A 25,041-nucleotide genomic window follows, 5' to 3' on the forward strand; every position below is an offset into this window, starting at 1 on the left:
GCAATAACAAGGTTGTAACAATAAGCCAGAAGTACCTTTCTCCGAGGTACCCACTTTTGCTCTCACCTGAGTTCCTAGTCTAAACTAATTCCCGCAGGCGGTCAATGAGAGTTTCTGCTAGCCTCCGAAATTTTTTTTTCCCGTCCCTTATCAGAGAAGCTGCTCCTCCGACTCAGACGATTTTTCCCTCCTTCTTCTCTTCCCTGTCTACACTCTTCTCTACCTTTTTTTACCAAAGAAAAAGCTTAGTCTTTTTCCATATACTCTTCAACAGACACTTTGTTTGTGGGCTTTTTACACTGAGGGCTGTGGGCTGTAGCATCTATTCTGTGGGATCTGACCGATTTCTCGTGGGTTTCATTCATAGACCGTTGCATTTCTCCTGACCGTTTCTGTGGGCTTTAACATTGTCTATTGTGGGTTTCCGAGTCTCTTGAAGTTGAGATTCGCTCCAGCTGTGATACTTCACTCCTGGATTATAGAACTAGTGGGATCTTCAAATCGGGTGATTGAGGGATCAGTGGGTTTGCCGCACTATCACAACTACTTTCTTTCCATACTTTATCAGGTTAGTACCTCATTCAATGCGTCTTGGTCGGGAAGTATCGTCTCGCTAACACAACTCTTCCTACTATAGTCAACATGTCTAAGACCAAGTCCGTTTCCAAGAAGGGCTCCGAGAAGCCTGCCGACAAGGCCTTGAGCAAAGTCAAAGATGCCGGTGTCACCAAGGCTGCCCAGTCTCCCAAGGCTAAGAGCAAGCAGATCGCTCGCGAGCTCGCTTCTAAGGAGAAGTCCAAGCGCAAGAAGAAGGAGCCTACCCCGAGCAGCAGCTCCGAGTCTGAGTCCGAGTCTGAGTCTGAGTCTTCCAGCGAGAGCGAGAGCGAAGAGGAGAAGCTTGCCAAGAAGGTTGTGAAGAAGCAGGCTAAGAAGGACGCTGAATCATCTTCCGAGTCTGACTCCAGCGACAGCGACGAAGAGATGAAGGATGCCTCCAGCAGTGAGAGTGAGAGCGAGAGCGAGGAGGAGAAAAAGCCTGCTAAGGCGGTCAAGACTGAGCCCAAGGCTGCTGCTAAGAAGGCTGAGTCGAGCGAGTCTGATTCTTCCGATTCTGACTCTGACTCTGATGAGTCGTCTGAGGAGGAGAAGGCTGCTCCCAAGGCTGCCGCTGCTGCTGAGTCTAGCGACAGCGACGAGTCTGACTCTGAGAGCGAAGACGAAGCTCCCGCGAAGGCCAAGAAGACCGACTCCAAGGCCTCCAAGGAAGAGTCTGACTCTGACTCTGACAGCTCAGAAGGCTCTTCAGATTCCGACAGCTCCGAGTCAGATTCCGAGGAGAGTGATGAGCCAGCTAAGGACTCCAAGAAGCGCAAGGCTGAGGAGGAGCCTGCTGCTGCTTCCAAGAAGTCTAAGAACGACGAGCAGGCCGAAGGTGCTTCAGCCAACCTCTTTGTTGGCAACCTATCCTGGAACGTCACCGAGGAGTGGCTTCAGCAAGAATTCGAGAGCTTCGGTGAGCTCTCTGCCCGCATCATGACCGAACGCGACACCGGCCGCTCTCGTGGTTTTGGCTACGTCGAATTCACCAATGCTGCCGACGCTGCCAAGGCCTACGAGGCCATGAAGGAGGCCGAGATCGATGGCCGCAAGATCAACCTCGACTACGCTACTGGTCGCCCCGCCAACAAGGACCAGGGTGGCTTCAAAGAGCGCGCCCAAACCCGTGCTCGATCATTCGGCGACCAGGCCAGCCCAGAGAGCGACACCCTGTTCGTCGGAAACCTACCTTTCAGCGCCACCGAAGACGCCGTTCAGGAGGTGTTCGGCTCGCAGGGAACCATCCTCGGCATTCGTCTACCTACTGACCAGGAGTCCGGCAGGCCCAAGGGCTTCGGTTATGTGCAGTTCGCGTCCGTGGATGAGGCTCGCCAGGCTTACAACGACCTCCAAGGAGCCGAGATTGACGGCCGTCCCTTCCGCCTGGACTTCAGCACCCCCCGTGCTAACAACGGAGGAGGTGACCGTGGTGGTGGTGGTCGTGGTGGCGGCCGCGGAGGCTTCGGCGGTCGTGGTGGTCGTGGTGGTCCTCGCGGCGGTGGCCGTGGCGGCCGTGGTGGCTTCGGTGGACGTGGTGGTGGCTTCGGTGGCCCTCCCAACCGTGCTAAGGGCGGCATCCCCGAGTTCAAGGGTACAAAGGTGACCTTTTAGATGCACGGTTGCCCTTGGTCGGGTTTGTTTTCGGTCGTTCTGCGGTCATTCTGTAAATTCTTTAGGTAATCCGGGAAAAGTTCTGTTTCATCATCTGTTAGTTTAGGTTGTCGTGTACGAAATGGGTTCATTATGAGATAGATTCTTATGATTAATACACTACCATTATCCATCAAATCTTTGTTCTGTTTGCTCGTCCTGTGATGGTGGCCCCAAAATCTTGACGCCCTTGATTTCTGCCTCAGGCATACATGATCCACTCCCGGAGTCCCAAATCCCCACCTGTCTCTCCCCTCTTCTTATCTGATCGTATCGCGTCCCTGTCCAGACTCCAGTGCCTTCAGTCTCAACCTCCACTATTATTATCATCAGTTTGCTGTACACTTACACTATCCCTCCCTTATCTTTGTGGGTGGCGCTCTTACTCCATAGTACATCTAAGCCCAGCGAGCCCCTCACTGGTCGTGTGTCGATCGCTGATGCAGGCAGGTGGTTGAGGCCTAGTCAGCTGTCATCGATCCGATGATTCCTCGAACCCCCATTTATCGTCAGGGCATCAGCAACCAGGCTGCTTTTTACCATCGGGGCGCTTTGAAAGCGAGGTTTTCCCTGCGTTTTTCCTGCTAAAACAGACACCATCGGTGGTCATCTTGCCTAGTGACACCTTGAGTCTGAAGCGATCATTGAAAGTCTAGGTTGCTTTCTCCACAAACCCCACCATCATTGTCTGGCTTGACCGCTGCTCCTTGACGGGTTGAACCACCAGGTAGTTCATCGGCCCCTTTGCCCTCCTCGTGGGCTGACTTTTCGTTGTTGAGGTTGATTCCTTCACTTCTTTCAAGCCCTCTTTCTTTGTCCAGTCCCGACATCTTTGCGGCCATCCTCATCCAGATTCTTACCGTCGGCCTCCTCTCGCTGACCCAATCTACAGCGCTATGCAGCCGAATCACCATGACCTCCTAGGTCAGGTGCAAGATGAGCCTCGAGAAAGCGCTGGCCGAGTGACGCGGGACACGCTTCAGTCACGTTCAGGCGCGCCCTTAAGATCAGAAGGTGAGGCCGTACCGTTGTCCCTATACAGATGCAGTGCTTTCAGCTTCTACCATCCCTCAATACTGCCTCCACGGTTCCATCATACGCATCAAATTATTGTCATGGATTTCATCGCCATGTACTCACTTCAGTATTACATAGATTCGTGGATTGAAGTATCCTCCCAACCTTCTTCCTCGTCGCTCTCTTCGATTGCTACGACTGACGACATTATCACTACTGGCCTCCGCGTCCAGCAAAACGGACCTAGCAACCATCACCGTCGAGGCCGCCGACGGCATCTGCAGCATCTACAGCATCTACAGCATCTAGCGGCCGTCACCACCGCGGAATTTGAGTACTCCTCCCACGAGCCCAGCAGTAGCCAAGATGAATACGACGAGAGTGAAAGTGAATCAGATCGCGTCATGACCAGTTCAAACGAGGATGTTGCTCGCCCACCACCAGCTGGTCCCTTCATCCCACACACCGGCCCTCCCTCGGCTGCACCCGATGCTTTCCCATCCAGTGACGAAGATGACAATTCTCCAGCGCTTGGTATGCGCGTAAGCTCATCTCCGTTTGTTCCGCAACCCAACGTTTTCTCGCATCCTCCTGCTTCAGAAGATTTTTCTTGGACCAGGCCTCATGAGGTCCGTCGCTCAAGGCCTATCAGCGATGTATCGACATCGAGCCGTCAGACAGCCATAAGGAGGAATTCACAAGCTAGCATCCGTTCCTCCCCGCGTGCGGCTAATCAATCACATACACCTTACAACGTTATTTCTCCATCCCATCAAGCAGACCATGATGCCGCACTTCGCGCCAGTCTCTCGACATTACTTTCTTGTGCAGCTGCTGCTCGAGGCCTTCCCAAATCAGACTCACAGCCAGCTACAACAGGGCCATCCAGAGAACAGCCAGCATCCTTTCGGTTGGTATCTGAATCTTTGGCAATGGGAGAAGGTGTCAATGAAGAGGATGCAACATCGGATTTGGAAGGTCGTGCACACCTCCGGTCACAGCGGCCCAGGAAACCCCAACATGGCATATCGCCATGCTCTCCGCGTGAATGTCCCTCCTCCCGGGCAAAGCACCGATCGAGTTCTTCCAAAGACCGCGCGTCTAGTCACTCTTCTACTAAAAAGAGCCGCCGCTCAAATACCACAGAGTCGTCCTCCGCCGTGATGACGTGGGTCATTAGTGCCGGTGTCGTGGTTCTCTTCTCGGCCATTAGCTTCTCCGCCGGGTATGTGTTGGGTCGTGAAGTTGGGAAGCTAGAAGCAAGCACCGGCATGGGATCGGTTTTAGGCGATGCTAGCGGCTCTAGCAAGGCTTCTGCGGCTTGTGGCCAAGAGGCCGTTCGAGGTGGCCTGAAGCGCCTGCGATGGAGCCCCGGCTCCACTGGTGCTGGAGTGATCGCCTGAATCAGTTCTACGATGCAGAGTGACGCGACCGAAGCACTATATGAACGTACATAACATCCTTAAGAATGATCCGCATGCCGACTACGCTTTTGATGATGGATTATGATTATGAGTTATTCCAATTGGGTACTGCTTTTTATCCCTTCCTTTTGATTTTTTCCCCTCTGTTTTTAGGGTTTGCATAGCACTTTGTGGTGTATCTCTGGGAGTCATGTCTTGAATGCTACCAGGTGCAAAAGTCTTTTACAGGGCTATACCTGCCTCTGTAAAACAAAGGTACAATTTATTTAGGAGTTTTACATGGTTATTTCCAATTCTTTTGTTTGTTGTGTTTGTCGGTTTACTGCTTGCAAGTTATACCCATTTCTCAGGCACTTAACATACATAATCCAATGATATTTGTGGACTTGATAGATAGACGGGATGGCAGTTAGTTCTCCGTACGTGGAGTAGGGTAACTTGATGAGTGGTCTCAGGTCTGTCACCTGTGCCATGTGAGTCTTGGCAATCGAGCACCAAACCATCAAAACAACTCAAACGGGACAAACACTACCTCCGGGCAGTAGCATCTATCTCCTCATTAAGTACTAACAATACACCGAGCTCTTTGCTCCTTGCTCTGCTTGATCTACAGAAATAAGTGTTTTTTTAATTGCGGACCTATCATGCGTGAACCATCAACAAACGCACTCTAGCATCCCCCGAATTGATCATCCTACGTATGCATTGTGCTCCTAAGCATCGCCGCGTCTACGTCGCGTCCTCCCCCCAGTGAAATACCGCGACGGAAGCAGAAAGCGCCTTCCTTTGTGCCACAAACAATAAAAGGATACTCGCTACGACAAGTTTGCGACTACACGGGGGAGGGGAAACCATGTCGGCCCGGCACCCCGCGCGTCCACGTCGTATCGATGATGCCCTTTCACAACTCGTCGACTCTCTCACTCCCCCCCTGCCTTTATCTGCCATTGGCGACGATTACTCCGACGATGCCGAAGAGGCTCTCGCTGGACTGGAAGAGAAACGACACCATGGTCTCCTTGAACATGCGTGGCGCACCATAGACGCTCATGCGACTTCTGCGGACAATTCAGCTTCGCCTTCTGGGGGCTTCGGAGTCGGCCGCCGAGGGAGCTTAGCAGGGGCAGAGAATATCAACAACGCCTCGGATCTGATAAAGCGGAAGTTGTTGCGCGAAAATCCCAGTCCCGACAAGGCTGTTCGGTTCTCAAACCTATACTCAAGACTACTGACCCAGCCGGTCCTCTCTCAAAAATGGGGAATTCTCTATCTACTTTATCGGTTATCCAGTGCGGAGGACACTGAAGTCGCCATGGACGAGGATGAAAGGCCACGCAGCCCCTTGATGGATCAAGCGAAATTACAAAGAATGCTTGTAAAGGACCAAAGGATGGGGAGCGGACTGGCTGCAGGTTCAGATGACGATGGGCCAGCTGTCAGCTCGTCGGCATCCCAAATAGCTGCGCGCCTTGAACGAAAAGTGTCAACACGCAGGCTAGATATAGAGAAGGATAGGGAGAGGGAACGCGATGTGGACCATGGATCGGCACCAGAGAGACTACGCATGAGCCGGCAACACGAATCTGCAGTAAAACATGCTCGTGTGGAGGAACACCAGAAGGATCCAGAAAGAGATGAGCAAAGAGCTCGACCTGTGGAATCTAGTCTGTTGCGTGATCTTCCATTCAACCTACAGGGCCTGTCATCCTCCGATCTACAATTCATGTCCGCCTCAACCCTCAAATTGCCTCCGACATTACCCCTCCCCATAGTATCACTACTGAATACGTTGGCCGAGCCATGTCTACTATACCGAGGTCTTTCGGCTTTTGTTGAAGGCAACGGTGGAGGTCTCATCAGTCAGAGTTTGCGGGCAGCACTTTCGGGCGAGCTTCGTTCTTACTTAGGCTTGGTAGCGACGCTAGAAGGCGAGATTCGTAGAGCACTAGCTGCCCCGGATAATTCAAACGGACCTAAGAGTGGAGTGACTTTGAAACGGTGCGTGGTTTGGACGAGAGATGCGACCATGGCGCTACGATTGATGAGCCTAATAGTCGAGGAAGCCCAGAGTAAGTGCTTTACTCTTAGCCTCTAAATCCTTGAAACTCACATTTCTTAGATAAGAAGGGCGGCCAACTGATATCCTTGATCCATGCGTTCTCGACCTCACATGGTGATCCGTTCGTGTGCAACTTCGCAGAGAAAATACTTGCCCATGTGACTCGGCCCTTCTACGATATGCTGCGGCTCTGGATCTACGATGGCGAGTTGTCCGATCCGTATAAGGAATTCTTTGTTGTCGAACCGGAATTGAGGCCCAGCACAGACCCGCGTCGCATCGCAACTAGTGTTTGGGAAGACAAATATAAGCTCGAGGATGATATGTTGCCGTCTATTATCACACAAGACTTTGCGAAGAAGGTGTTCCTCATCGGGAAGTCTCTGAACTTTATTCGATATGGCTGTAGTGATTCCGGCTGGGTCGAGGCCTATTCGAAAGAGGCCTCCAAAGAGCTGCGATACGGCGACACAGCGAGTCTTGAAACTTCAATCGACGAAGCTTACAAAACAACAATGGCACGCTTGATCCACCTGATGGATGACAAATTTAAGCTCTTCGATCACCTTCATGCGCTCAAAAAATACTTGCTCCTTGGTCAAGGCGACTTTATCGCTCTATTGATGGAATCATTGGCGTCCAACCTCGACCGTCCTGCGAACTCACAATACCGTCACACACTGACTGCTCAGCTGGAGCATGCCATTCGTGCGTCTAATGCACAGTACGACTCTCCAGATGTCCTCCGGCGGTTAGACGCGCGTATGTTGGAGCTGAGCCATGGCGAAATTGGCTGGGACTGTTTTACGCTCGAGTATAAGATTGATGCTCCAGTGGATGTCGTGATCACGCCGTGGGGCTCTACCCAGTATCTCAAGGTCTTCAACTTTTTGTGGCGCGTGAAGCGTGTCGAGTTTTCATTGGGAAGCACCTGGCGACGATGCATGACCGGAGCGAGAGGTGTTCTAGGGAGCGTCGATGACAAAGTCGGTGCCGATTGGAAACGGGCACGGTGTGTCATAGCCGAAATGATCCATTTCGTTTGCCAGTTGCAGTACTACATTCTCTTCGAGGTCATCGAATCCAGCTGGGATCAACTACAGGCTTCTGTCTCAAAACCAGGGTGTACGCTGGACGATCTAATTGAGGCTCACACCAAATACCTCAGTGCAATCACGCACAAGGGCCTCTTAGGCTCCTCCACTTCCTCAAAATCCAGCTCAACTAACAAGCAGGAAGAAGGTTTCTTGGCTCAATTACACCATATCTTAAAGATCATGCTGGCATACAAGGACGCAGTTGATGGGCTGTATTCATTTTCTGTCGCAGAATTCACGCGCAGACAAGAGCTAAGCGCCAAAATCGAAACACGCACTGCCCAAGGTCAGTGGGGAGTTTCAGATCGCGATGTCCTCGCTTCCCGACATGGTCCGAGTCATAGAGTAGCTTCCGCATCATCATCATTCTCCTACGCACCCAACATTGCGAATGCCGCCGACGACGTTGCGACGCCGTCATCACTTGCAAACCACGACCTGTCTGCAGACGATCATATGCTTCCATCCCTGCGCACCCGCCTCCGAGAACTTTCAGCAGAATTCCGCGCCCGGCTAAACGTTTTACTCGGCGATCTTGCCTACCAACCTGATGTCGATATGCGATTTCTCGGTGTCGTGATGAACTTTAATGAGGTCTATGAGCCGCCCCGGAGACGAAGAACAGCCGGTGCCAGCTCGCGAGACAAGGAGCGAGCCAGGCGGAAAGCACCGCTAAGTGGTGGAAGCACAGAGGCTCAACCACAGCATCGGGAAGTTCGTAGGGATAAGAAGGATACTAACGGGCAATGACATGTCGGGCTTTCTGTGTCATTGGCAGCTTTGGCATCGGGCATGGTATTGTTTTTGCGGCTGTTGGTTGGAGTCTTGGAAGATAAAATAACCGGCATGATAATGTAAAGTAATGAATTTACGGTCAATTCAGATAGAACACTACCTGTACATTAAATCTACCCTGATGTGTACGTTCATGTCCATCGCCCTACAATAATCAGAAGCCCTTATCGAGCGGATGTTATCGAGCTCACGTGGAAAATTTCCCCAGGACTTCAGAATTTCTCCAAAACATAATTCTACCAAACTTGCACACATACATCCAAGCACTGTATAGCATTGCTATTCTTTTTGTTTCTCTTACTGCACGCACAGGATACTTGCTACTCCAAACCACCTCCAATAATCGCACAAGTTGGGCTACAACCGTCCCCAATGGCCGAAGAGAAGAAATCGCGGTCGAAGCGGCTCAGCTCCAAAACCAAGCGCAGCGGAGAAACTGAAGCTGATACCGAAGTCAACACAAACCGGCCTGACATAGAGCAATCTGAAAACACCGAGGATGCCGACAAAGACAAGATTGCTAGTCAGAAAAAGGAGCGCCAGGGTAAGAAACGGAGACTCGGCGACGAGGTCCAGGATGGACAAACTGCGCTTGTGAACGAAGAGAAGGAGGACAGCGAACATAAGAAGAAGAAAAAGAAGAAGGTCGCTTTCTCCGCAAAGAATGAAGCAAAGTCCCCATCACCAATGGAGGAAGAAGAGGCGGCAGAAGCAGACGATGAGACTGGACGGACGAGCAAAAATGAGAAGAAAAAGAAGACCAAAAAGGAAAAGAAGACGAAGCAAGCGGCAGTGTATTCTAACGGCTCTACGAATGACGACTCTGCAACAGCTGCACCGAAAAACGGCGATTCCGCTATTCTTTCCTACCTCGACCTATACCATAACGACCGATCAGCGTGGAAGTTTCAGAAGATCCGCGAGATACAACTTTTCAAGCACATCCTTTCTCTAGAGCATGTTCCTGCTCATTACGAGGCGGCGCTTCTTTCATACCTACAAGGACTGAAGGGTGAGGCTGCTAAACAGCGACTACGCGAGGTCGCTCAGGCAGCTGTAAAGGCAAATGTCGAAGAGACGAAACCGGATGTCAGCACGGAGAGCTCCTCAAATCTTTCCGATGAACAAGCCGAACCGCCAACTACCACCTATAGGAAAGCTGTTTACGCTTTCCGTACCAAGCTCACCGAAAGTGGGCTGCCGGAGGATTTAGGCGAGTCCTTTGAGGGCCTTGAGCAATTAGACGCGGAATTACTGGACAAGTTCCGGAAAAGGCGACGTGCGGAGGTCATACTGTTTGCTCTTGACGGAAGGGTCTTTACTATGTCGAATTTGAAAGCTCCGCCGCAGAAGGGCAAGAACGCAGCCCAGAGCCAACCCGCGAACAAGAAAAAGAAGAACCGAACTGCTTTTGTGGAGATTTCGAGCAGCAGCGAGAGTGACAGCGAGGGTGAAGGCAACAAGAAGCCCGCGCAAAGCCAGCCGGACAAGAATCAAGCTGCCAAAAAAAAGAAGAAGAGCCGCACTGCCGTCGTGGATATGTCCAGCAGCAGTGCTAGCTCTTCGTCCGATTCAGGCAGCGATAGCGACTCTGACAGCTCATCGTCGTCCTCATCATAAGCCTCTCGATTGAATATCTCAGCTTCAATCATCTTGCAAGCAAGAAATGCGTTATTTGTTCATGGAATATCACTCGTTCTTTTTCTTCAGTGTCAAAAGTTTGGATATCCTGATAGCATCACGGCGTTTTCTTGGAATCGTGTGCATTCCCAACGAATATTTCGGCGTCAAGGGAGGGATGCTTTCAATGTTGCATACTATAGAAGATAGACCTAACATCAAATATAGTAAAGTATTTAGGGAAGAAAATTACATCCCCACGTAGGCTTCACATTCCCTAGAAGGGTGGGATACCTAAGGTGACAAGAAGGCGGTGACCAGGGAGCTTACGGTAACTCAGAGTCGGGCCAGAAGCTTGAGCTCCAGCCAGGCATCCTCAAGCACGCGTCCTCTGCTCATCCAGTCGCTTTCCGTCCTCTGTTCCCTCTCTCTCCCTCCGCATCCCGATACTCTCTATCCATCTACACTCTCCCAGATCTCGATCCTCCCAGTTGAATATCATCTTCGGTCGCCGCAATCATGTCTGGTAAGCCCCCGGAGCTTCTTGACCGACCGCCATGACTTCATCGACAAACTAACCGTTTCTCTTTGCAAACAGGAAGTGCAGGTTACGACAGACACATCACGATCTTCTCGGACCAAGGCCGCCTCTACCAAGTCGGTACGCATTCCGAGGATAGCACACTCACCGTTCTAGCTCCCCGATCCCGTTATCGTCCTACCCGCTGACTAGGAGCGCTTCAACCTACAGAATATGCATTCAAGGCCATCACCGCCGCGAATATCACCTCAATAGGTGTGAGGGGAAAGAACTGTGCCGTTGTGTTGTCGCAGAAGAAAGTCGCCGTACGTTGTTCAAGGAGTATTGATAAAGCTTGTTCTAACCCATACCTAGGACAAATTGATCGACCCCTCATCCGTCACACATATCTTCAGGCTCTCCCCTTCCGTCGGCTGTGTTATGACCGGCTCCATCGCGGATGCCAGAGCTTCCGTCGACCGTGCTCGAGGTGAAGCGGCCGAATTCCGATACAAGTACGGTTACGAGATGCCATGCGACGTTCTAGCCAAGCGTTTGGCCAATATCAATCAGGTTTACACACAAAGGGTACGGCTGCTATTATAGATTTTGTGTTTGACGACCGCGGACTGATTTGTTTATCGTGTAGGCTTATATGCGCCCATTGGGGGTTGCCATTACCCTAGTTTCAGTCGACCTAGAGAATGGTCCACAGCTCTACAAATGTGACCCTGCCGGTTATTACGTCGGATATAAGGCCACTGCCTCTGGTCCGAAACAGCAGGAGGCTCTCAACCACTTGGAAAAGAAACTGAAGAACAAGGACTACGCTGAAGGCAGCTGGGAAGAGGTGGTCGAGCTCGGGATCACGGCGCTGAGCAGTGTGCTCAGCGTTGACTTCAAGAAGCACGAATTGGAGATTGGTATCGTTGGTGGCCCCCGAGCTGACGGTCAGGAAGGCACAGACCCCAACTTCCGAGCACTGACGGAGGAGGAGATCGACGAGCGGCTACAGGCCATCAGCGAAAAGGACTGATCTATGAGCCGGATTCGTAGTACTGGTAGACGCAAATGAGAAGAACACGAAATATTGATCGCACTCTGTGTCGGGACCCCTTCAGAGCGTAGATACTCCGTTCCGTAAGCTCTCTTGCTTTTTTCCCTTCATCGTAGCCAGCCTCTGTTGCTCCAAGCTGGTGGCAATGGATATGGAGAGCGCAGGGCATCAGCACGCCGGAGATGGGGGATGGAGGAAAAGAGAATTCTAGAGGCCCGGTGCATCTGCAAGTCGGACGGATGCGAAGCCGAACTGTCACCTCGGGCGGGGCGCAGTTTGACAGTTCATTGATGGGCTCAACAATCTCACGATAGCACAACAACAAGATCAATCAATCCGGAGTACGTCGGCATGGCAGAGCAATTTGGAGAAATCGCCACCGAATAACGCATGGACTAATTAATGAGACGGGATAGGAGTGGGTTTATTAAGCAAAGGGATCAATCAGAAGTGCAAGCCTAAGGCTGCAGATGGTCCCTATTCAGCTGGCCTTGCTGTGGCTGAGTCTTTCGCAGTGGGCTTCCTCCCCGTTCGTGCGTGCGCTTCCTTTGCCTCCTTCATCCAATCCCTGAGCATCGCTTTGACCCATAAGCCAACCTGGTTCTTGACAATTTGTGGCGAAAACGATACGAAACGACCGTGTCGACCGACCCCAGCTGGCCTGACCGTCCAGACCCATTTTAAGCTCATGCTGTGTGAACTATTCCGAGATCGAGCCATGTCATCGCAGCGAATAAGCCGACGCGGTCATTCGCTTTCTGGCCTATGGCAGCGGTCAATGCCTTCTCAACGATCCTGGCCTTTCCTCTTTTCAACACCCCCTGCAGGGCGTTTGTCTCTGCCATGAACTTGGGTGGTTCTTCTCTCGCAACAGCATCATCTTGCATCACAGTGTGGCATGGATCCATCTCTCCCTGAACCACTGGCCACAGCTGCTTAGGTTCGCGCCCAGGTGTCACTTCCGTCCAAATCTGCCCCATCCGTTGGGACTAACGTAGGTTAATTCCCGCTGGGACGACACATGGTTCTCGCGTCCCCTGGTCCGTTCGCTATAGATCCACCATGCTGGCATCTTTCCAGCTGCGATGTCTCTTGGATTGCCGACATCAGCAAGCCATTGGCGCAGCCAGCCACGTCTAAGGATGATCCTCTTCTCGCAACGCTCTCAACCTCCCTAACGGGGTGGGCGAGCCCTCCTCTACTCATGAACGTCGCCGTTGGACATTAAGCTTAAAAGGAATATCCCGCCCTCAACCATGGATCAGAATAGGATCAAACACTCACTCAATTGAGCTCGACAGTCTCGATATTGTTCACTTCTTTTCTTTTCTCTCCTTCTTTCCGGTAATCGCATTTTCACTTCATCTATTCCCTCTTGCGGTTTCTTTGATCGGCCTTTCGCATCAAGAGAGACACGTCTATTCCCACGCGGAAGGAACAAAGCCAATAATAGGAACTCCAAGTCAAATCATACGATGGCCGACGGACGTAAGCGATGTTTCTCCGTAAACGATAGGCTCATACTAATTCCGTATCAGTTAACCAAGCACGCGCCTTGAGGGTGGCCGAACTCATGAACGACTACCGTACTCTCCTCTTGCATATTTCGCAATTGAATGTCTCGGTGTCGCCGGAAGATCAAGGCGAAGAAGGCTACCGGGTGCTCAAGGAGTGCCTAGCCGCTGCAAATGCCTTAATGGCTTCAAGCTACAGGCCTAGCCCGCCATCTGCCAATGCTTCAAGCGAAGAGGCCGAGAAATCCCAATTGCGGAGGTATGTCTCCGCTTCGACCAGCCTTTGCCGCTGTACAGTGTATTGACTGTGACTAGGGTCATACTTGACGGCAGTGCCCGGCGGTTCCAGGCCCATCGAATCTACCTCCGAGCAGCGGCAGCCAAGCGATGCGTCATGCATCGAGATAGCATCTTGCGAGGGCAGAGGCCGGGGCCCCAGCACGCGGGTCAGCTAAAGGCCGTTAGCAATGCTTTCCGGCAGGTTTGTTCAAGCCCTGTTCGTTTTGATTGAATTACGACATAGCTAAAAATTGATGAAGGAATTGGCGCAAATTTCCAATAGCCATGTTGTGGCCGATCTCCGGGCAGCTGATGTGCGTGCAGGCCACTGGCTTGATGACGATCCATCGATGGACGCTATCCTTTCATGGATCCGGTCACATCCATGAGCGAAGCCTATCCGTTGCCTTAGTAAACAAATCGAGCCGTACTTTACCAGCGATTGATCGTGAAGTGGATGTATGGTTGACATACTTTACAATGTTCTCTTACCTTCTCTTTCCAGCTGGCAGGATACAATACTAACTGGACATGCTCTACGCGCGGGTCGCATGCGGTTCAACTTTGGAGGTGGAAGAACAGTCGAGGATTTAAGTTCAATTTCTTGTGTCGATGTCTTACTATGTCTGATGGCGATGATATCCCCTTGAGTGCTGGTTTTCATTTAGAATTATACTTTGCCTCTCAGGGCGGTTTTTCCCTGGTATCATATATCCTTACTTTTTGAGGTCCACGCGTGTTTAAATATCTCCAGTTGGCATGGTGTTTCAAGGCGGCGTGCCTGCAACGTTCAGAAAGGGCTATATGGGCGGGCAGGCTTTGGCTCGAATCCTTTTTTCTTCATGAAATTCTTTTTGCTTTGACTGCCGTCGTCTTTGGCCGGTGGATAGGACGGCCGGAGTTTCTTCCTGCGACGGTATCATCTCTCAAGCCAGGCTTCACAGTGACATCGTATAGCAGCAGCAGGGTTATCAGCCGAGCTCGACACGCGCTCATCAGCTTTTCCTCGAAGTGGAGTAAAGATAACTCCTCATTTTCACCGATGGTCCCGTTCTCCAATTTTGTCCTGTTGAATGTTTCGGTGCTAATGGAGACCCCTGTAGTAGTAGGCTGGAGTTGTGGTGAAGTGTGATGGCATACCTAGTGGGGGAGGGTCAGTGGAGAGAGTTAGTTTCACTGTTCAGCTCAGGTCTTCCGAGCCAAGAACTCAAAGTGATTAAGCGAGAGGCGAGGAGGTGGGCGGCTGTTAGTCGTTGGCAGAGGAAAAGAGTTTACGCTGTTTACCACGGTAGTTTTCCGTCCATGTTGATCCTGAATGTTTATTATCATGTGGTTGTGGTTGTGATGTAGGTAGTCGCATAGCTCAATCCAAGGCACTAACCAGTACGCCAGGCCTCCATTTAATACTAAGAACCCTAGACTATACGCTGATCGACACCGAGATGATCGAGTCGAATACTACCCACGGTCATCCCCGTACCTTTAGGTCAATCGATACTGCAACCTTTCTCTCTCAGATGATATGCGACGACGACTCCAATAGCCCCCAACGATCATGCGAGACCTAACCCGAAGCTACTCTAGCCTTATAGACTTTCCAACGGTCAAGTAGCCTCAAAACGCTCTCTAAGAGGCTTATTGGGTCCCAAATGATCCTCCATCGGAGGTGTTTGTCCTACAGTGGCTTCCATGCCAGAGTTCGCGGGTGCTGCGCATGCGTGCTCGTGACAGCTCACCAGATGAGCCATCCCTCATGTCTTACAGATCTCACCCTCATTGCTCCGGAAGCCATCCCTGCTTATCGGATTCTGCTTCGGTTTCCTTATTGGTGCGGCGGGGAGGATGTCCGACTGCGAGCATGGAGAGACCCTGCAGCCACCCTAGCACAAAGACGATAGAGGCATGCTAGACGCATAGGAGGAGCATGGATGGGAGGTCAGACATCACGATCACAGACGGTAAGGTTGTCTCGTGTCGAATGTTTCAAGCAGATTCCGCGAAATCAATCCTAGTTCAACTTCCGACGGGAGAAAGAAAGGTATAAATATAGCTTCAATCTTCCGGGCTGCTGCTGTGTTTCCTCATCTCGTCGTTGTTAAACCAACAAGTCAAAGCTAGCTTGGATAAGCCATCTCTCCAGCCACTTCTGCCCTAGTGTTTGCACCGCCTCACAGCCTCCTAACCAATCAAACTTGCTGCTGCCACTTTGGTACCTGAAGTACATAGGTAGGTTGCTTGAAGCCATCGTTATTGGATCAGTAAGGAAGGTACGAATCAGGCTCCAGAATTCTTTCGTTTCTTTTCTCGTCTATTTGGAGCACAGAGCGTCATTGAGGTCGGCACTAGTGAGTGTGGACCTTACTGACTTAGCACCATGTGGATGGTCAACATGCGGACTACATATTTTTGTTTCACTTTCGTTCTACTCTCCATCTTGTTCTTCCATTATTTTGGAAATAACACTTATCTGTTCGGCACACAGCGCAACAAACCGACCAAGCCGATCTATATAAGCTCGCTCAGCATGTCTGGATACAAGACTGTCGGGTACTATGTGAATTGGGTACAGTACCTACCTCAGGTGCCCTTCAGCCCATGTATTTCACAGACTAACAAGACTGCCCGCAACAGGCCATCTATGGCCGCAATTACCAGCCTCAAGATCTTCCCGCCGAAAAACTGACTCATATTCTCTACGCATTTGCCAATGTTCGGCCTGAGACTGGTGAAGTGTACGCCCCCCAATTGACTCTTGGAGAAGCCTGAAGCTCGAGCTTGCTTACCTAGATGGTACCCCGCACAGCTACCTTTCCGACACCTGGTCCGATATCGAGAAGCACTACCCCACTGACTCGTGGAATGATACCGGAAACAACGTCTACGGATGCGCAAAGCAGTTGGGCTTGCTGAAGCGTCAGAACAGGAAGCTCAAGGTTCTTCTCTCCATTGGAGGATGGACCTATTCCCCCAACTTCACCAATGGAGCCGGGACTGCCGACAACCGGGCCCGCTTTGCGCAAACTGCAACCAAGATTATCATTGATCTTGGTTTTGATGGTGGGTGTTCTTCAGCTAACTAGCAATCCCACTGGAAGCTAATCCTGTATTAGGACTGGATATTGATTGGGAGTATCCCCAGGGTATGCCGCATACTCTGACATACTCTGATATGAAACTCTGGCAACTGATGAACTATAGATGATCAACAGGCTCAGAATTACGTTGACCTCCTTCGGAGGTGCCGTGAAGTAAGTACTTCCCCGTCTACCATCTACTGTAGTCTCGTACTTACTTCATAGACCTTGGATGCCTCTCAAGGCAACCGGAGGTTCCAGCTAACTGTTGCTGTTCCGGCTGGTGAGTATCCCGTGGACCAGAAGCTATGATAGACCCTGACCCTTTCAGGGCCCCAAAACTACCAGAAGCTCCGACTGCAGGAAATGACGCCGTACCTGGACTTTTACAACCTCATGGCTTATGACTACGCCGGTAGCTGGGACCAAAATGCCGGTCATCAGGCCAATATCAACCATTCTTCCAGCAACCCTGCGTCCACCCCATTTAACACCACCCAAGCCGTGGACTATTATATCCGAACGGGAGGGGTCCCGACAGAGAAGATCGTCCTAGGCATGCCGATCTACGGACGTGCATTCCAAAACACCAACGGCCCCGGACAGCCTTTCCAGGGTGTGGGCGAAGGGAGCTGGGAACAAGGGGTGTGGGATTATAAGGCGCTGCCCCGGCCTGGTGCCACCGAGCAATTGGACACCAATATCGGTGCAGCTTGGTCGTATGATCCCGCCTCTCGCATCATGATCTCCTACGATACTGTTCCGTTGGCAGACATCAAATCGAACTGGATCCGAGACCGCCGCCTCGGAGGTGCTATGTGGTGGGAAACCAGTGCTGACAAGGGTGGCAAGACAGCCAACAAGGCCGACGGAAGTTTGATTGGTGCCTTTGTTGAAAACGTTGGCGGTGTCAGCGTCCTGGACCAGACACAGAACGCCATTGACTATCCCGACAGTCAGTACAAGAATCTTCAGGCTGGTTTCCAGTAAACCGGGCAAGGTCTGATTCACTCGTTAGCTGTTACATTGTTTTACCATTGCCATACTTTCGCTCAAATGTACATACTACTATCGCTACTATACGGGTGGATCCCGGCTAGATGAGTTTTTGTTTGATAAGATTTTCATTCATTTATTGCAAGATTCAAGGCCACAATAGAACGATCCAAACGCACACGTCCTAGCTCCATTTCGCAATCCCTCGGTCAATACTATGATGACTGAACACACACTATCGGTCTAAGAGAAGGTGAAACGACCCGAATTTGACTAATCCATCTATTTGGACTCATCGAAGACGTAGGTGAGGTGGCACTTGCCGCAGTACTGGCGGTTCTGCATAGCAGCCATGAAGATACCGGCACCGCACTACACCAGTTAGCACATCGTAACCCAGAAACCAGAATCCATGACCAAACGTACCTCAGGGGAAGGGCATTCACGGCGGAGACGCTCGATCTTGCCATCACCATCGACCTTGTAGTACTTGAGGACAGCAAGCTTGGTCTTCTTGTGCTTGTGCTTGATCTTCTTGGGGGTGGTGTAGACCTTCTTCTTGCGCTTCTTACCACCACCACGCAGACGAAGGACGAGGTGCAGGGTGCTCTCCTTCTGGATGTTGTAGTCGGAGAGGGTGCGGCCGTCCTCGAGCTGCTTGCCGGCGAAGATCAGGCGCTGCTGGTCAGGGGGGATACCCTCCTTGTCTGGGAATCATTAGTGCCGTGCCGAGAGAGACGAGGGGTTCTGAGGGAGCAAAAGTGACGTACCCTGGATCTTGGACTTGACATTGTCGATGGTGTCGGAAGACTCCACCTCAAGGGTGATAGTCTTTCCCGTGAGGGTCTTGACGAAGATCTGCATGATGGAAGGCCTGTGTATATAAGGAAGAGTTATTAGTAACTCGTTTTTGGATCTTGAGAAGCTGCTGCCTGGGTTATTCTATCCGGATCGCTTCATGATGGCTTCATTCTACCTCCGCCACTGCGACGACAGTGCACTGTGCGCTCTGCGCTGAGTGACGGACTCGGTCTGAAACGAAGAAGAGGATAAAGGTCCAGATACAACACCAAGTATAGTGCTTGTAGGCATGGATGGGATGCTCACCTCGACAGGATTGTCTTCCTCAACCTTCTGTGCGAACTTGCGGAAAAGATCTTGAAGGGTGGAGGAGTGGCTCGTTAAAATCGATTGTGCGATCACGTGGAGATAGCTTCTGTAATCGGCTTAGCTCAAAGGACCTTTTGAGTCTGCACGAGTCACGTGGGCAAGATCACGGGACTAACTGGGACTGATGTCATTTTGGCCTGAGATATCAGGCATGAACGGGATCTTCATGATGGATCCAGATAGCCTCAAGTTGCGACCAGGGAAGAAAACCCAACTTTCACATTGTGGACCGCCTTTCCTGGGTCCTAATAATTGAGGTTTGGAACAATGAATTCCTCAATTATTCGCCTGTCTATTGCGATGGAAGGGAGCGAAGACAGTGATTATGTCTCACCCTCGCAGGGGCCCTGGTAAAGAGAAGCCGACGGCAAAGGTGCAACAGTCTCGACCAGAGAGGAGCCTGGCCAACTCCTTGCAGGGAAGCTAACGACTCGGATCGCAGCCTAACCACGATTATCTCTGTACCTTAGCCAGGGCGGCAATCAAATCAGTGATGATATCGCTCCACCAGGGAGGCCCTCGTAACCTGCGCAGCCGCCGTTGCTGGGCCAACATCCCCATTGTTGATCTGAACCGTGGATAGCTTCATCATCATCTCCAGCCGCCTGTCCTTGGTTCCCACCTCTAAATACCTTATCATCCTTTGTCTCCTCTCTCCAGACTCTGACTTGGTGCTTGAGACCCCCAACTCTGCCCTGGTCTTTCCCTTGACCTCTTCTTGAACTGCGTCTTCGTATTGCTCGAGGACAAGAAAACTTATAACCACTAGCATTCGCTTCAGGACATAAAAATAGGCTCCCCGGAAGCAGTCTAACCTCCTGCACCTCCCTCTACTGCACTTATTCTTGCGCTTTTCTAGCTTGATTTTCTAGTTTGCGTTCTTGCTGTCAGAGATCACTTACTGACACTGGTACAGGCGGTCTTCGTTTCCATCTGCGTGGCCCAGCCCGACGGCTAGCAGCGCTGCGTGAGGTTGGTATATCGCCTACTTAGTATGCATGATGTTTCAGTGCATATGCTGATATGTACGATTTCCTAGTCCCGGCTGAAGTGATCTGTCAACTGCCGCTCCACCGATCGTGCGACGAGTATCTCGCCCGATATGTTATCGAATCCACACAGTAGCCTTCACGGGCGCCATCGCCAACATCGTCGGCAGATCTCGACTCCCAACGCACTCGATGCCGTTAAACCACCCAGTCTTCTTCCTCAAGCAATGCACAGATACCATGCTCATCGCCGCGGCCAAAGTCTGGACCAGCGAGCTGTGCAAGCTCAGCGACCACAGCTCGTGCAAGATGCGTCATATACTAACCAAACAGCACCGCAATATCTCCTCAACTCAAATTCGACCCTTGTTTCCATGATGCCTGACTGTCAGGTCTTTGGACAAGAAGATCTACAGGCTCTCACCAACGCCGACTACCAAGCTTCCCAGAATCTACCCTACCTGAACACCAATTTTGTCAAGGCCAATGACCAGGCGCGTGAGAACCGGCCTCAAAATTACCATTTCAATCTTATTCAACAGCAACAACAACAACTTCACAACGCAAAGCTTGGATGTACTACCGCACTTGAGAACCAATTAATCGACAATGCCTCGTGGGACATGTATGGGCCCGAACTTGCACCGTCAATTCAACATCACAGCAATGCAACCTCCATTGATATGAGGCGTCATTCCATGCAGTCAAATGCGAGCAGTTCTTATCGCCAACACACCCCGAGAAAAACAAATACACGTAAGCAACATACGGATTGACTCAGGTTTGTACACAATAGCTGACGGCGGTTACAGAGTACTTTCCCATTTCTCCCGCAACGACTCCGTTCAACAAAACAGCAGATATTGCCCAGTACTGCTCGGAGACTCAACTTCCTCCAGCGACAAGCCAAAATGTTGCTGCAGCAAGTTCCCAGTCGTCATATATGCAGCGTGCCAAGTCCCTCCAAGGAGTGGCTGGCACTACCTTTACGCAGCCGAAGATTGAAATGCCCTCACCCCCTAACACAGATTCATTTGCAATTAATGGTTTTGATTCGTTTGACTACCAGCAGGGTTCCAATTTTGATATTCTAGAGTCTGAAGACCTCCCCAGCAGCCAGTATTCTGCATCTTCGACAACTTCGTCCTTGAATTCTCCAGAGATCGCCGCAATCCCGAGCTCCGAGGATCGCTTCGAGAAGCAACCGAAGGTTCCAATTTGTCCCGCCACCCCGAGTCGCCTCAACCACAGAAGACAGCCAAGTACACCAACTGGGACTTCGATCACCAAGGCCAAGCTTTCTCCACGTCTCGCATCCATTGATAACCTCAATCTCGACGCCCGTGTGCATGCTTCAATCAAGGAAACCGGAGTAACAATTGACGAGATTGCGGCGTACATTCACGGCCCAGACCCGGAAGATGGCAAGTGGGTGTGTCTCCACCCGGGCTGCGAGCGCCGCTTTGGCCGCAAAGAAAACATCAAGTCGCATGTGCAAACCCACCTCGGCGACCGCCAATACAAGTGCGATCACTGTGATAAGTGCTTCGTTCGTGGTCACGACCTCAAGCGCCATGCCAAAATTCATACCGGAGATAAGCCATACGAATGTTTATGTGGGAATGTGTTCGCCCGGCACGATGCCCTAACTCGACACCGCCAGAGAGGAATGTGCGTTGGCGGCTACAAAGGAATTGTGAGAAAGACAACAAAGCGTGGTCGCCCAAAGAAGCATCGCCCGGAAGTGGAAGAGAGACGAGACAAGGCCACCAAGACTCGCCAGAGAATTGCTGAGAAGTCATCATCATCCGACACATCTTCCAGATCGGACACTTCTCGTCACACACCACCCTCCGAAGTCTTCGAAAACATGAGCATCCACGGCTCCAGCTCCGCGGACGAGATGGTCTCATTTGACAACCCGAATTACCTGCCTCCAGAGGTGTTTACCTTTACCCCTCCGGAATCTCCAAACTACGGTATGGGAAGCAAGCCTCGAAGCCCGAGATCCCTAACACCAAGCTCTGAAGACGAAATGCTGCCTCTGTCACCGTCTAAGCGCTCGCTAGAAGACATTCTTGAAGAGTCTGGTCTTCCACCTATCTCGACTGCCGGCACGTGCTCGTTTTCGACTGTTTCAAGCTCAAGTAGCCATGCACTCTCTTCTCCGCACACTGCCCCTACTTTAAGTGACGGCTCTCAATCATCTGATCTTGATATCTTCATTCATAATGAGCCGTCTTCCGCTTTTAGCAAGCACGATTTTTCTGATTTGAGCGACCCTGACATGGCTACATTCCCCGACTACGTGAACACCTCGTCGTTTGACAGCAGCTTGGACATGCTGCAAGGAAAGAACTTTTCCACAAACCCATCCATGGGTGACGATTTCTTCTCCTTCCAGTTCCAAGTTGACGATCAACCTTCCGACGTCATGTCTAGGGAATTCTTCTTGGACTAAGCTGACCGAATTACTGGAACCTTGATGGCGAGCCGCGCATTGCGGTAATTAATGGCTAATGTGCAACACCCAAACGACCTTCACCTCTTCACGACTCAGAATATCAATGATTGGAATCAATGCCTACGACCAGCGACTTTTACTTCTACACGATATGAGACCATGTACTATTCTAACGATTGCGATTTTGTGACTAAAATCTCTTTTCCTCGCAAGTGGCCGCAGTGAACTGTTTTTTTTTATCTTTCGGGGCATTTCAATCCTTCTTCTTCTCTACTTTCTCCTTGCGAGTCATATGTACGACAACCGGTTTTCTCTGAGCTTCACTGGGCAACAGCTAAATAGATCGGAGTCTTGTCCATTTTTTTTCCTTTGTGCCTTTTCTCTCTTTCCTTTCTACTACCTTTTGATCCTTTTTACAGGCCATCCTTTCTCTCTTTTGTGCTTTACGCGCTTGGATGTTGATGAATTCCCTTTCCTGGTCAAAATTTGATCTTGTTATTGATGATGTTTACGTTTTTGCTATTTTTGAATTTGATTTATTTCCATTTTACCCAGGGTTCAAAGAGGGAATGTTTATTTGGCGTTCTCATCATCTTGCTTGAACCTTGGTGATCGGCCTTAATAAGACGATCTTTCTTGTTTGTTGGCCTGTACTTTATCTAGTTTACGAATGACTTGGGGTCTATAATGAATCTCCTATCTAGTCTCGAATGTGCTGTGTAAGCTAGAGGGCTGTCCTCTAGGTTCTTAGGGGTATTGTAGGCATTACGATAAGATATGAGTGCCGAAGCTAAACTTGTCTAGCTATGCTATATGAATGTTCTAATATACTTCTATCCCAACCAACAAACAAAAGTAAGAGGAATGCCGGCAAATGCATATTCTAACGAGTGGGCCAAAGCACAGATATATTACCTCCATCCGATGGATAACTCAATTGGGTGTCTCTCCTCAGAGACGAAAACCTCGGCCTGCACTGCACCCTTCGGCGCCTTGTCTGCGAAGAACGTGGTGTTTCCATTGTACGAGAGCTTTCCGTCTTCCGTCTTTGGAAGGTAATTATTGGTTAATGACCCTTCACTATGTGATGTCTGGTGGAGGAAGGCTTACCCTGAAGCTAGCAGGAGTCGAAACAGCTTTATCACACGTGAGGATATCCTTCCTAAAGGCGCAAGACCCTTTCCGGGATGCTAGAGTAAATGTACCATCTAAATAGGAAGGTGTGACTGTTAGAGCTCGTGCCGAATTTATTCTCATTTAATTCCGGAGAAGGAAAGAACGAACCAGATGACTTCTTGGCTGTAAAGGTTGCGCAGGTCCCGGAGGAGTACCACGTTCCACGGCTAATGATGCAGCCACGCTGGTGCCCTGCCGTGGAGACAACTAGTTCTCCTCTTCCCTGGAAAGGAATGCCGGTAGGTTCGTGGGGGTGTCTGGTCTTGGTTGGTTCATGGCCGTGGCCGGGGTTGTCGTTGGGGGTTTTGGGTTGGTAAAATATGCCACTATTGGGGCAGTTGGATGTTTGGCCGTCTGTATCTATGATTAGATGTGCGATGGCTGGAATATCTGTTGTTGAGATGGCAACGAACCTGGGTCCGAGGGAACAAATTTTCCGGTCTGCAGTTGACCCTCGACGTTGAAGAAGTACCATACTTCCTGAAGTCTATGTCCCCGGCAGCGAACCGTGACAGTTGCCCCGTGCGCCTTGGTTAATGCGTCTTCAATCTCACCACGGGTGTATGTCTCGGTGTACGAGGGCACGATGCCGGCATCGGCAAGTGTCTATGCTGTTTCAGCAAACAAGGCAATGGGCAGGATTTCTTGACCGAACAGACCTTGTATGTAGGAAGGTCGTGAAATAACTCCACGGTCTTATCAAAGTAATCGACAACCTCTTGCTGCGGGTAGTAGTCGGAGTAGCAATGTGTCTCTAGTGTACTGACGCAGGTGCCGTGTTTGTTCCATTCGTGTTCCCAAAGGTTCGGGTCATCACCTTTGTAGTCCTTCCAGTAGGTAGTCATCTCGTCCAGGAGGTTTCTACGACCTGCATCAACAAGGATCAAGGAGATGTTGCTATACCTTCTGCGTGAGTCACAGAACTGATCAAAGCCGCCGTTGCAGTGGTCTGGCCTAGTCATAGATATCAGCATCTAGGCGCGTTCACCCTTATGTTTTCGGCGAGTAATCCTCTGCAGCTCATTCAGAGGTACTCACCAAAGTCCATGAATGGTCCATGAATCTTCTGGTCCAATTGCTGGGTCGGCATCCCAGAACTGAGTTTGCAGCATCTGCCCTCCCGGGTAGTTGAAGCAGCATGTATCTTGGCCGTGGTAGCTGGTCTGACAGCTTAGCTCCGCTTTGCCGCACTGTTGGAAGGCATTTTCAGCGCTGCCGGCCGGAGCTGAAAGAGAGGGAAGGCCCAGGGGGCCAGACAGAGCTTGTAGAATCTGCTGTGGCCCTGGAATAGACTCCAAAAAGCTTGATCCTGTCAAGCTCATAGTTCAAGCTCCTGTTGTAGTACAAAATCTGGTCGTCGGCACGATGTTTCTGTCGCGGAAGCCCCGCCTAGTGAAAGTATATCAAGTAAGCTCGTATCTGGAAGAGCCAGCTATTGTATATGGGACAGAGATTGATATCCTGGTGGAATATGGAGATCGGAAGGATAATAAGGTCGTCGCTGTAGGAGTAAGTACCTCCACCACGTGAGAGGCGCGCCTGA

General features: G+C 50.8%; 10 protein-coding genes across 10 annotated transcripts; 8 read left to right on the top strand and 2 right to left on the bottom strand.

Moving 5' to 3' along the window:
• Positions 1-161: 161 nt before the first annotated feature.
• BJY04DRAFT_182116 (putative nucleolin protein Nsr1) lies at positions 162-2,690 on the top strand. Its single transcript, XM_073710290.1, has 3 exons — positions 162-566; positions 636-2,564; positions 2,634-2,690. Exon 2 carries the CDS (start codon positions 643-645, stop codon positions 2,206-2,208), a length of 1,566 nt encoding a protein of 521 aa, XP_073574638.1. The 5' UTR covers positions 162-566; positions 636-642; the 3' UTR covers positions 2,209-2,564; positions 2,634-2,690.
• Positions 2,560-5,074, top strand: BJY04DRAFT_182119 (uncharacterized protein). The gene is made up of 3 exons (XM_073710291.1): positions 2,560-2,974; positions 3,027-3,261; positions 3,403-5,074. Exons 2-3 carry the CDS (start codon positions 3,144-3,146, stop codon positions 4,665-4,667), a joined length of 1,383 nt encoding a protein of 460 aa, XP_073574639.1. The 5' UTR covers positions 2,560-2,974; positions 3,027-3,143; the 3' UTR covers positions 4,668-5,074.
• A 467-nt stretch (positions 5,075-5,541) lies between these two features.
• On the top strand, positions 5,542-8,594 carry BJY04DRAFT_205827 (tubulin gamma complex associated family protein; the record flags this gene model as incomplete). Its single annotated transcript, XM_073713640.1, has 2 exons — positions 5,542-6,757; positions 6,808-8,594. 2 exons carry the CDS (start codon positions 5,542-5,544, stop codon positions 8,592-8,594), a joined length of 3,003 nt encoding a protein of 1,000 aa, XP_073574640.1.
• A 287-nt stretch (positions 8,595-8,881) lies between these two features.
• Positions 8,882-10,632, top strand: BJY04DRAFT_182124 (WKF domain-containing protein; the record flags this gene model as incomplete). Its single annotated transcript, XM_073710292.1, has 1 exon — positions 8,882-10,632. A coding segment is annotated over exon 1 (1,187 nt), but the record flags the coding sequence as incomplete, so codon positions are not given.
• prs2 (proteasome core particle subunit alpha 1) lies at positions 10,633-12,215 on the top strand. The gene is made up of 5 exons (XM_073710293.1): positions 10,633-10,785; positions 10,858-10,920; positions 11,011-11,105; positions 11,155-11,367; positions 11,429-12,215. Exons 1-5 carry the CDS (start codon positions 10,779-10,781, stop codon positions 11,813-11,815), a joined length of 765 nt encoding a protein of 254 aa, XP_073574642.1. The 5' UTR covers positions 10,633-10,778; the 3' UTR covers positions 11,816-12,215.
• Positions 12,216-13,311: 1,096 nt separating this feature from the next.
• Positions 13,312-14,018, top strand: BJY04DRAFT_215277 (uncharacterized protein; the record flags this gene model as incomplete). Its single annotated transcript, XM_073715435.1, has 4 exons — positions 13,312-13,324; positions 13,375-13,609; positions 13,666-13,831; positions 13,890-14,018. 4 exons carry the CDS (start codon positions 13,312-13,314, stop codon positions 14,016-14,018), a joined length of 543 nt encoding a protein of 180 aa, XP_073574643.1.
• A 1,699-nt stretch (positions 14,019-15,717) lies between these two features.
• On the top strand, positions 15,718-17,804 carry BJY04DRAFT_171059 (glycoside hydrolase family 18 protein). Its single transcript, XM_073709235.1, has 7 exons — positions 15,718-16,192; positions 16,261-16,361; positions 16,433-16,686; positions 16,740-16,769; positions 16,828-16,877; positions 16,929-16,986; positions 17,035-17,804. Exons 1-7 carry the CDS (start codon positions 16,004-16,006, stop codon positions 17,691-17,693), a joined length of 1,341 nt encoding a protein of 446 aa, XP_073574644.1. The 5' UTR covers positions 15,718-16,003; the 3' UTR covers positions 17,694-17,804.
• A 6-nt stretch (positions 17,805-17,810) lies between these two features.
• BJY04DRAFT_182142 (ubiquitin-ribosomal 40S subunit protein eS31 fusion protein) lies at positions 17,811-18,840 on the bottom strand. Its single transcript, XM_073710294.1, has 3 exons — positions 18,470-18,840; positions 18,126-18,406; positions 17,811-18,071 (listed from the first exon to the last, which is right to left on the bottom strand). Exons 1-3 carry the CDS (start codon positions 18,561-18,563, stop codon positions 17,982-17,984), a joined length of 465 nt encoding a protein of 154 aa, XP_073574645.1. The 5' UTR covers positions 18,564-18,840; the 3' UTR covers positions 17,811-17,981.
• Positions 18,841-19,292: 452 nt separating this feature from the next.
• Positions 19,293-23,027, top strand: ace2 (putative C2H2 transcription factor (Swi5)). The gene is made up of 3 exons (XM_073710295.1): positions 19,293-19,841; positions 19,909-20,614; positions 20,671-23,027. Exons 2-3 carry the CDS (start codon positions 19,972-19,974, stop codon positions 22,317-22,319), a joined length of 2,292 nt encoding a protein of 763 aa, XP_073574646.1. The 5' UTR covers positions 19,293-19,841; positions 19,909-19,971; the 3' UTR covers positions 22,320-23,027.
• A 60-nt stretch (positions 23,028-23,087) lies between these two features.
• BJY04DRAFT_182153 (T2 family ribonuclease) lies at positions 23,088-24,969 on the bottom strand. The gene is made up of 6 exons (XM_073710296.1): positions 24,537-24,969; positions 24,158-24,452; positions 23,912-24,104; positions 23,607-23,852; positions 23,433-23,530; positions 23,088-23,368 (listed from the first exon to the last, which is right to left on the bottom strand). The coding sequence occupies exons 1-6, from the start codon at positions 24,818-24,820 to the stop codon at positions 23,234-23,236; spliced, it is 1,251 nt and encodes a 416-aa protein (XP_073574647.1). The 5' UTR covers positions 24,821-24,969; the 3' UTR covers positions 23,088-23,233.
• Between the last annotated feature and the right edge of the window lie 72 nt (positions 24,970-25,041).

Source organism: Aspergillus karnatakaensis, assembly GCF_047715665.1.
Source record: "Aspergillus karnatakaensis strain CBS 102800 unplaced genomic scaffold BJY04scaffold_9, whole genome shotgun sequence".
Lineage (NCBI taxonomy): Eukaryota > Fungi > Ascomycota > Eurotiomycetes > Eurotiales > Aspergillaceae > Aspergillus > Aspergillus karnatakaensis.

Bases quoted from the DNA above. Each gene is read 5' to 3' on its own strand.
- BJY04DRAFT_182116 (XM_073710290.1), top strand. From the start codon at position 643: ATGTCTAAGACCAAGTCCGTTTCCAAGAAGGGCTCCGAGAAGCCTGCC.
- BJY04DRAFT_182119 (XM_073710291.1), top strand. From the start codon at position 3,144: ATGCAGCCGAATCACCATGACCTCCTAGGTCAGGTGCAAGATGAGCCT. The intron at 3,262-3,402 runs GTGAGGCCGTAC...AGTATTACATAG, and splicing joins CGCGCCCTTAAGATCAGAAG to ATTCGTGGATTGAAGTATCC.
- prs2 (XM_073710293.1), top strand. The intron at 10,921-11,010 runs GTACGCATTCCG...TTCAACCTACAG, and splicing joins AGGCCGCCTCTACCAAGTCG to AATATGCATTCAAGGCCATC. The intron at 11,368-11,428 runs GTACGGCTGCTA...TTTATCGTGTAG, and splicing joins ATCAGGTTTACACACAAAGG to GCTTATATGCGCCCATTGGG.
- BJY04DRAFT_171059 (XM_073709235.1), top strand. From the start codon at position 16,004: ATGTGGATGGTCAACATGCGGACTACATATTTTTGTTTCACTTTCGTT. The intron at 16,362-16,432 runs GTACGCCCCCCA...TACCCCGCACAG, and splicing joins CGGCCTGAGACTGGTGAAGT to CTACCTTTCCGACACCTGGT. The intron at 16,878-16,928 runs GTAAGTACTTCC...CTTACTTCATAG, and splicing joins TCCTTCGGAGGTGCCGTGAA to ACCTTGGATGCCTCTCAAGG.
- BJY04DRAFT_182142 (XM_073710294.1), bottom strand. From the start codon at position 18,563: ATGCAGATCTTCGTCAAGACCCTCACGGGAAAGACTATCACCCTTGAG. The intron at 18,407-18,469 runs GTACGTCACTTT...AATGATTCCCAG, and splicing joins TGTCAAGTCCAAGATCCAGG to ACAAGGAGGGTATCCCCCCT. The intron at 18,072-18,125 runs GTACGTTTGGTC...TAACTGGTGTAG, and splicing joins GTGAATGCCCTTCCCCTGAG to TGCGGTGCCGGTATCTTCAT.
- ace2 (XM_073710295.1), top strand. From the start codon at position 19,972: ATGTTATCGAATCCACACAGTAGCCTTCACGGGCGCCATCGCCAACAT. The intron at 20,615-20,670 runs GTAAGCAACATA...CGGCGGTTACAG, and splicing joins CCCGAGAAAAACAAATACAC to AGTACTTTCCCATTTCTCCC.
- BJY04DRAFT_182153 (XM_073710296.1), bottom strand. From the start codon at position 24,820: ATGAGCTTGACAGGATCAAGCTTTTTGGAGTCTATTCCAGGGCCACAG. The intron at 24,105-24,157 runs GTCTGTTCGGTC...GAAACAGCATAG, and splicing joins ACGACCTTCCTACATACAAG to ACACTTGCCGATGCCGGCAT. The intron at 23,531-23,606 runs GTTCGTTCTTTC...CTTCCTATTTAG, and splicing joins TACAGCCAAGAAGTCATCTG to ATGGTACATTTACTCTAGCA.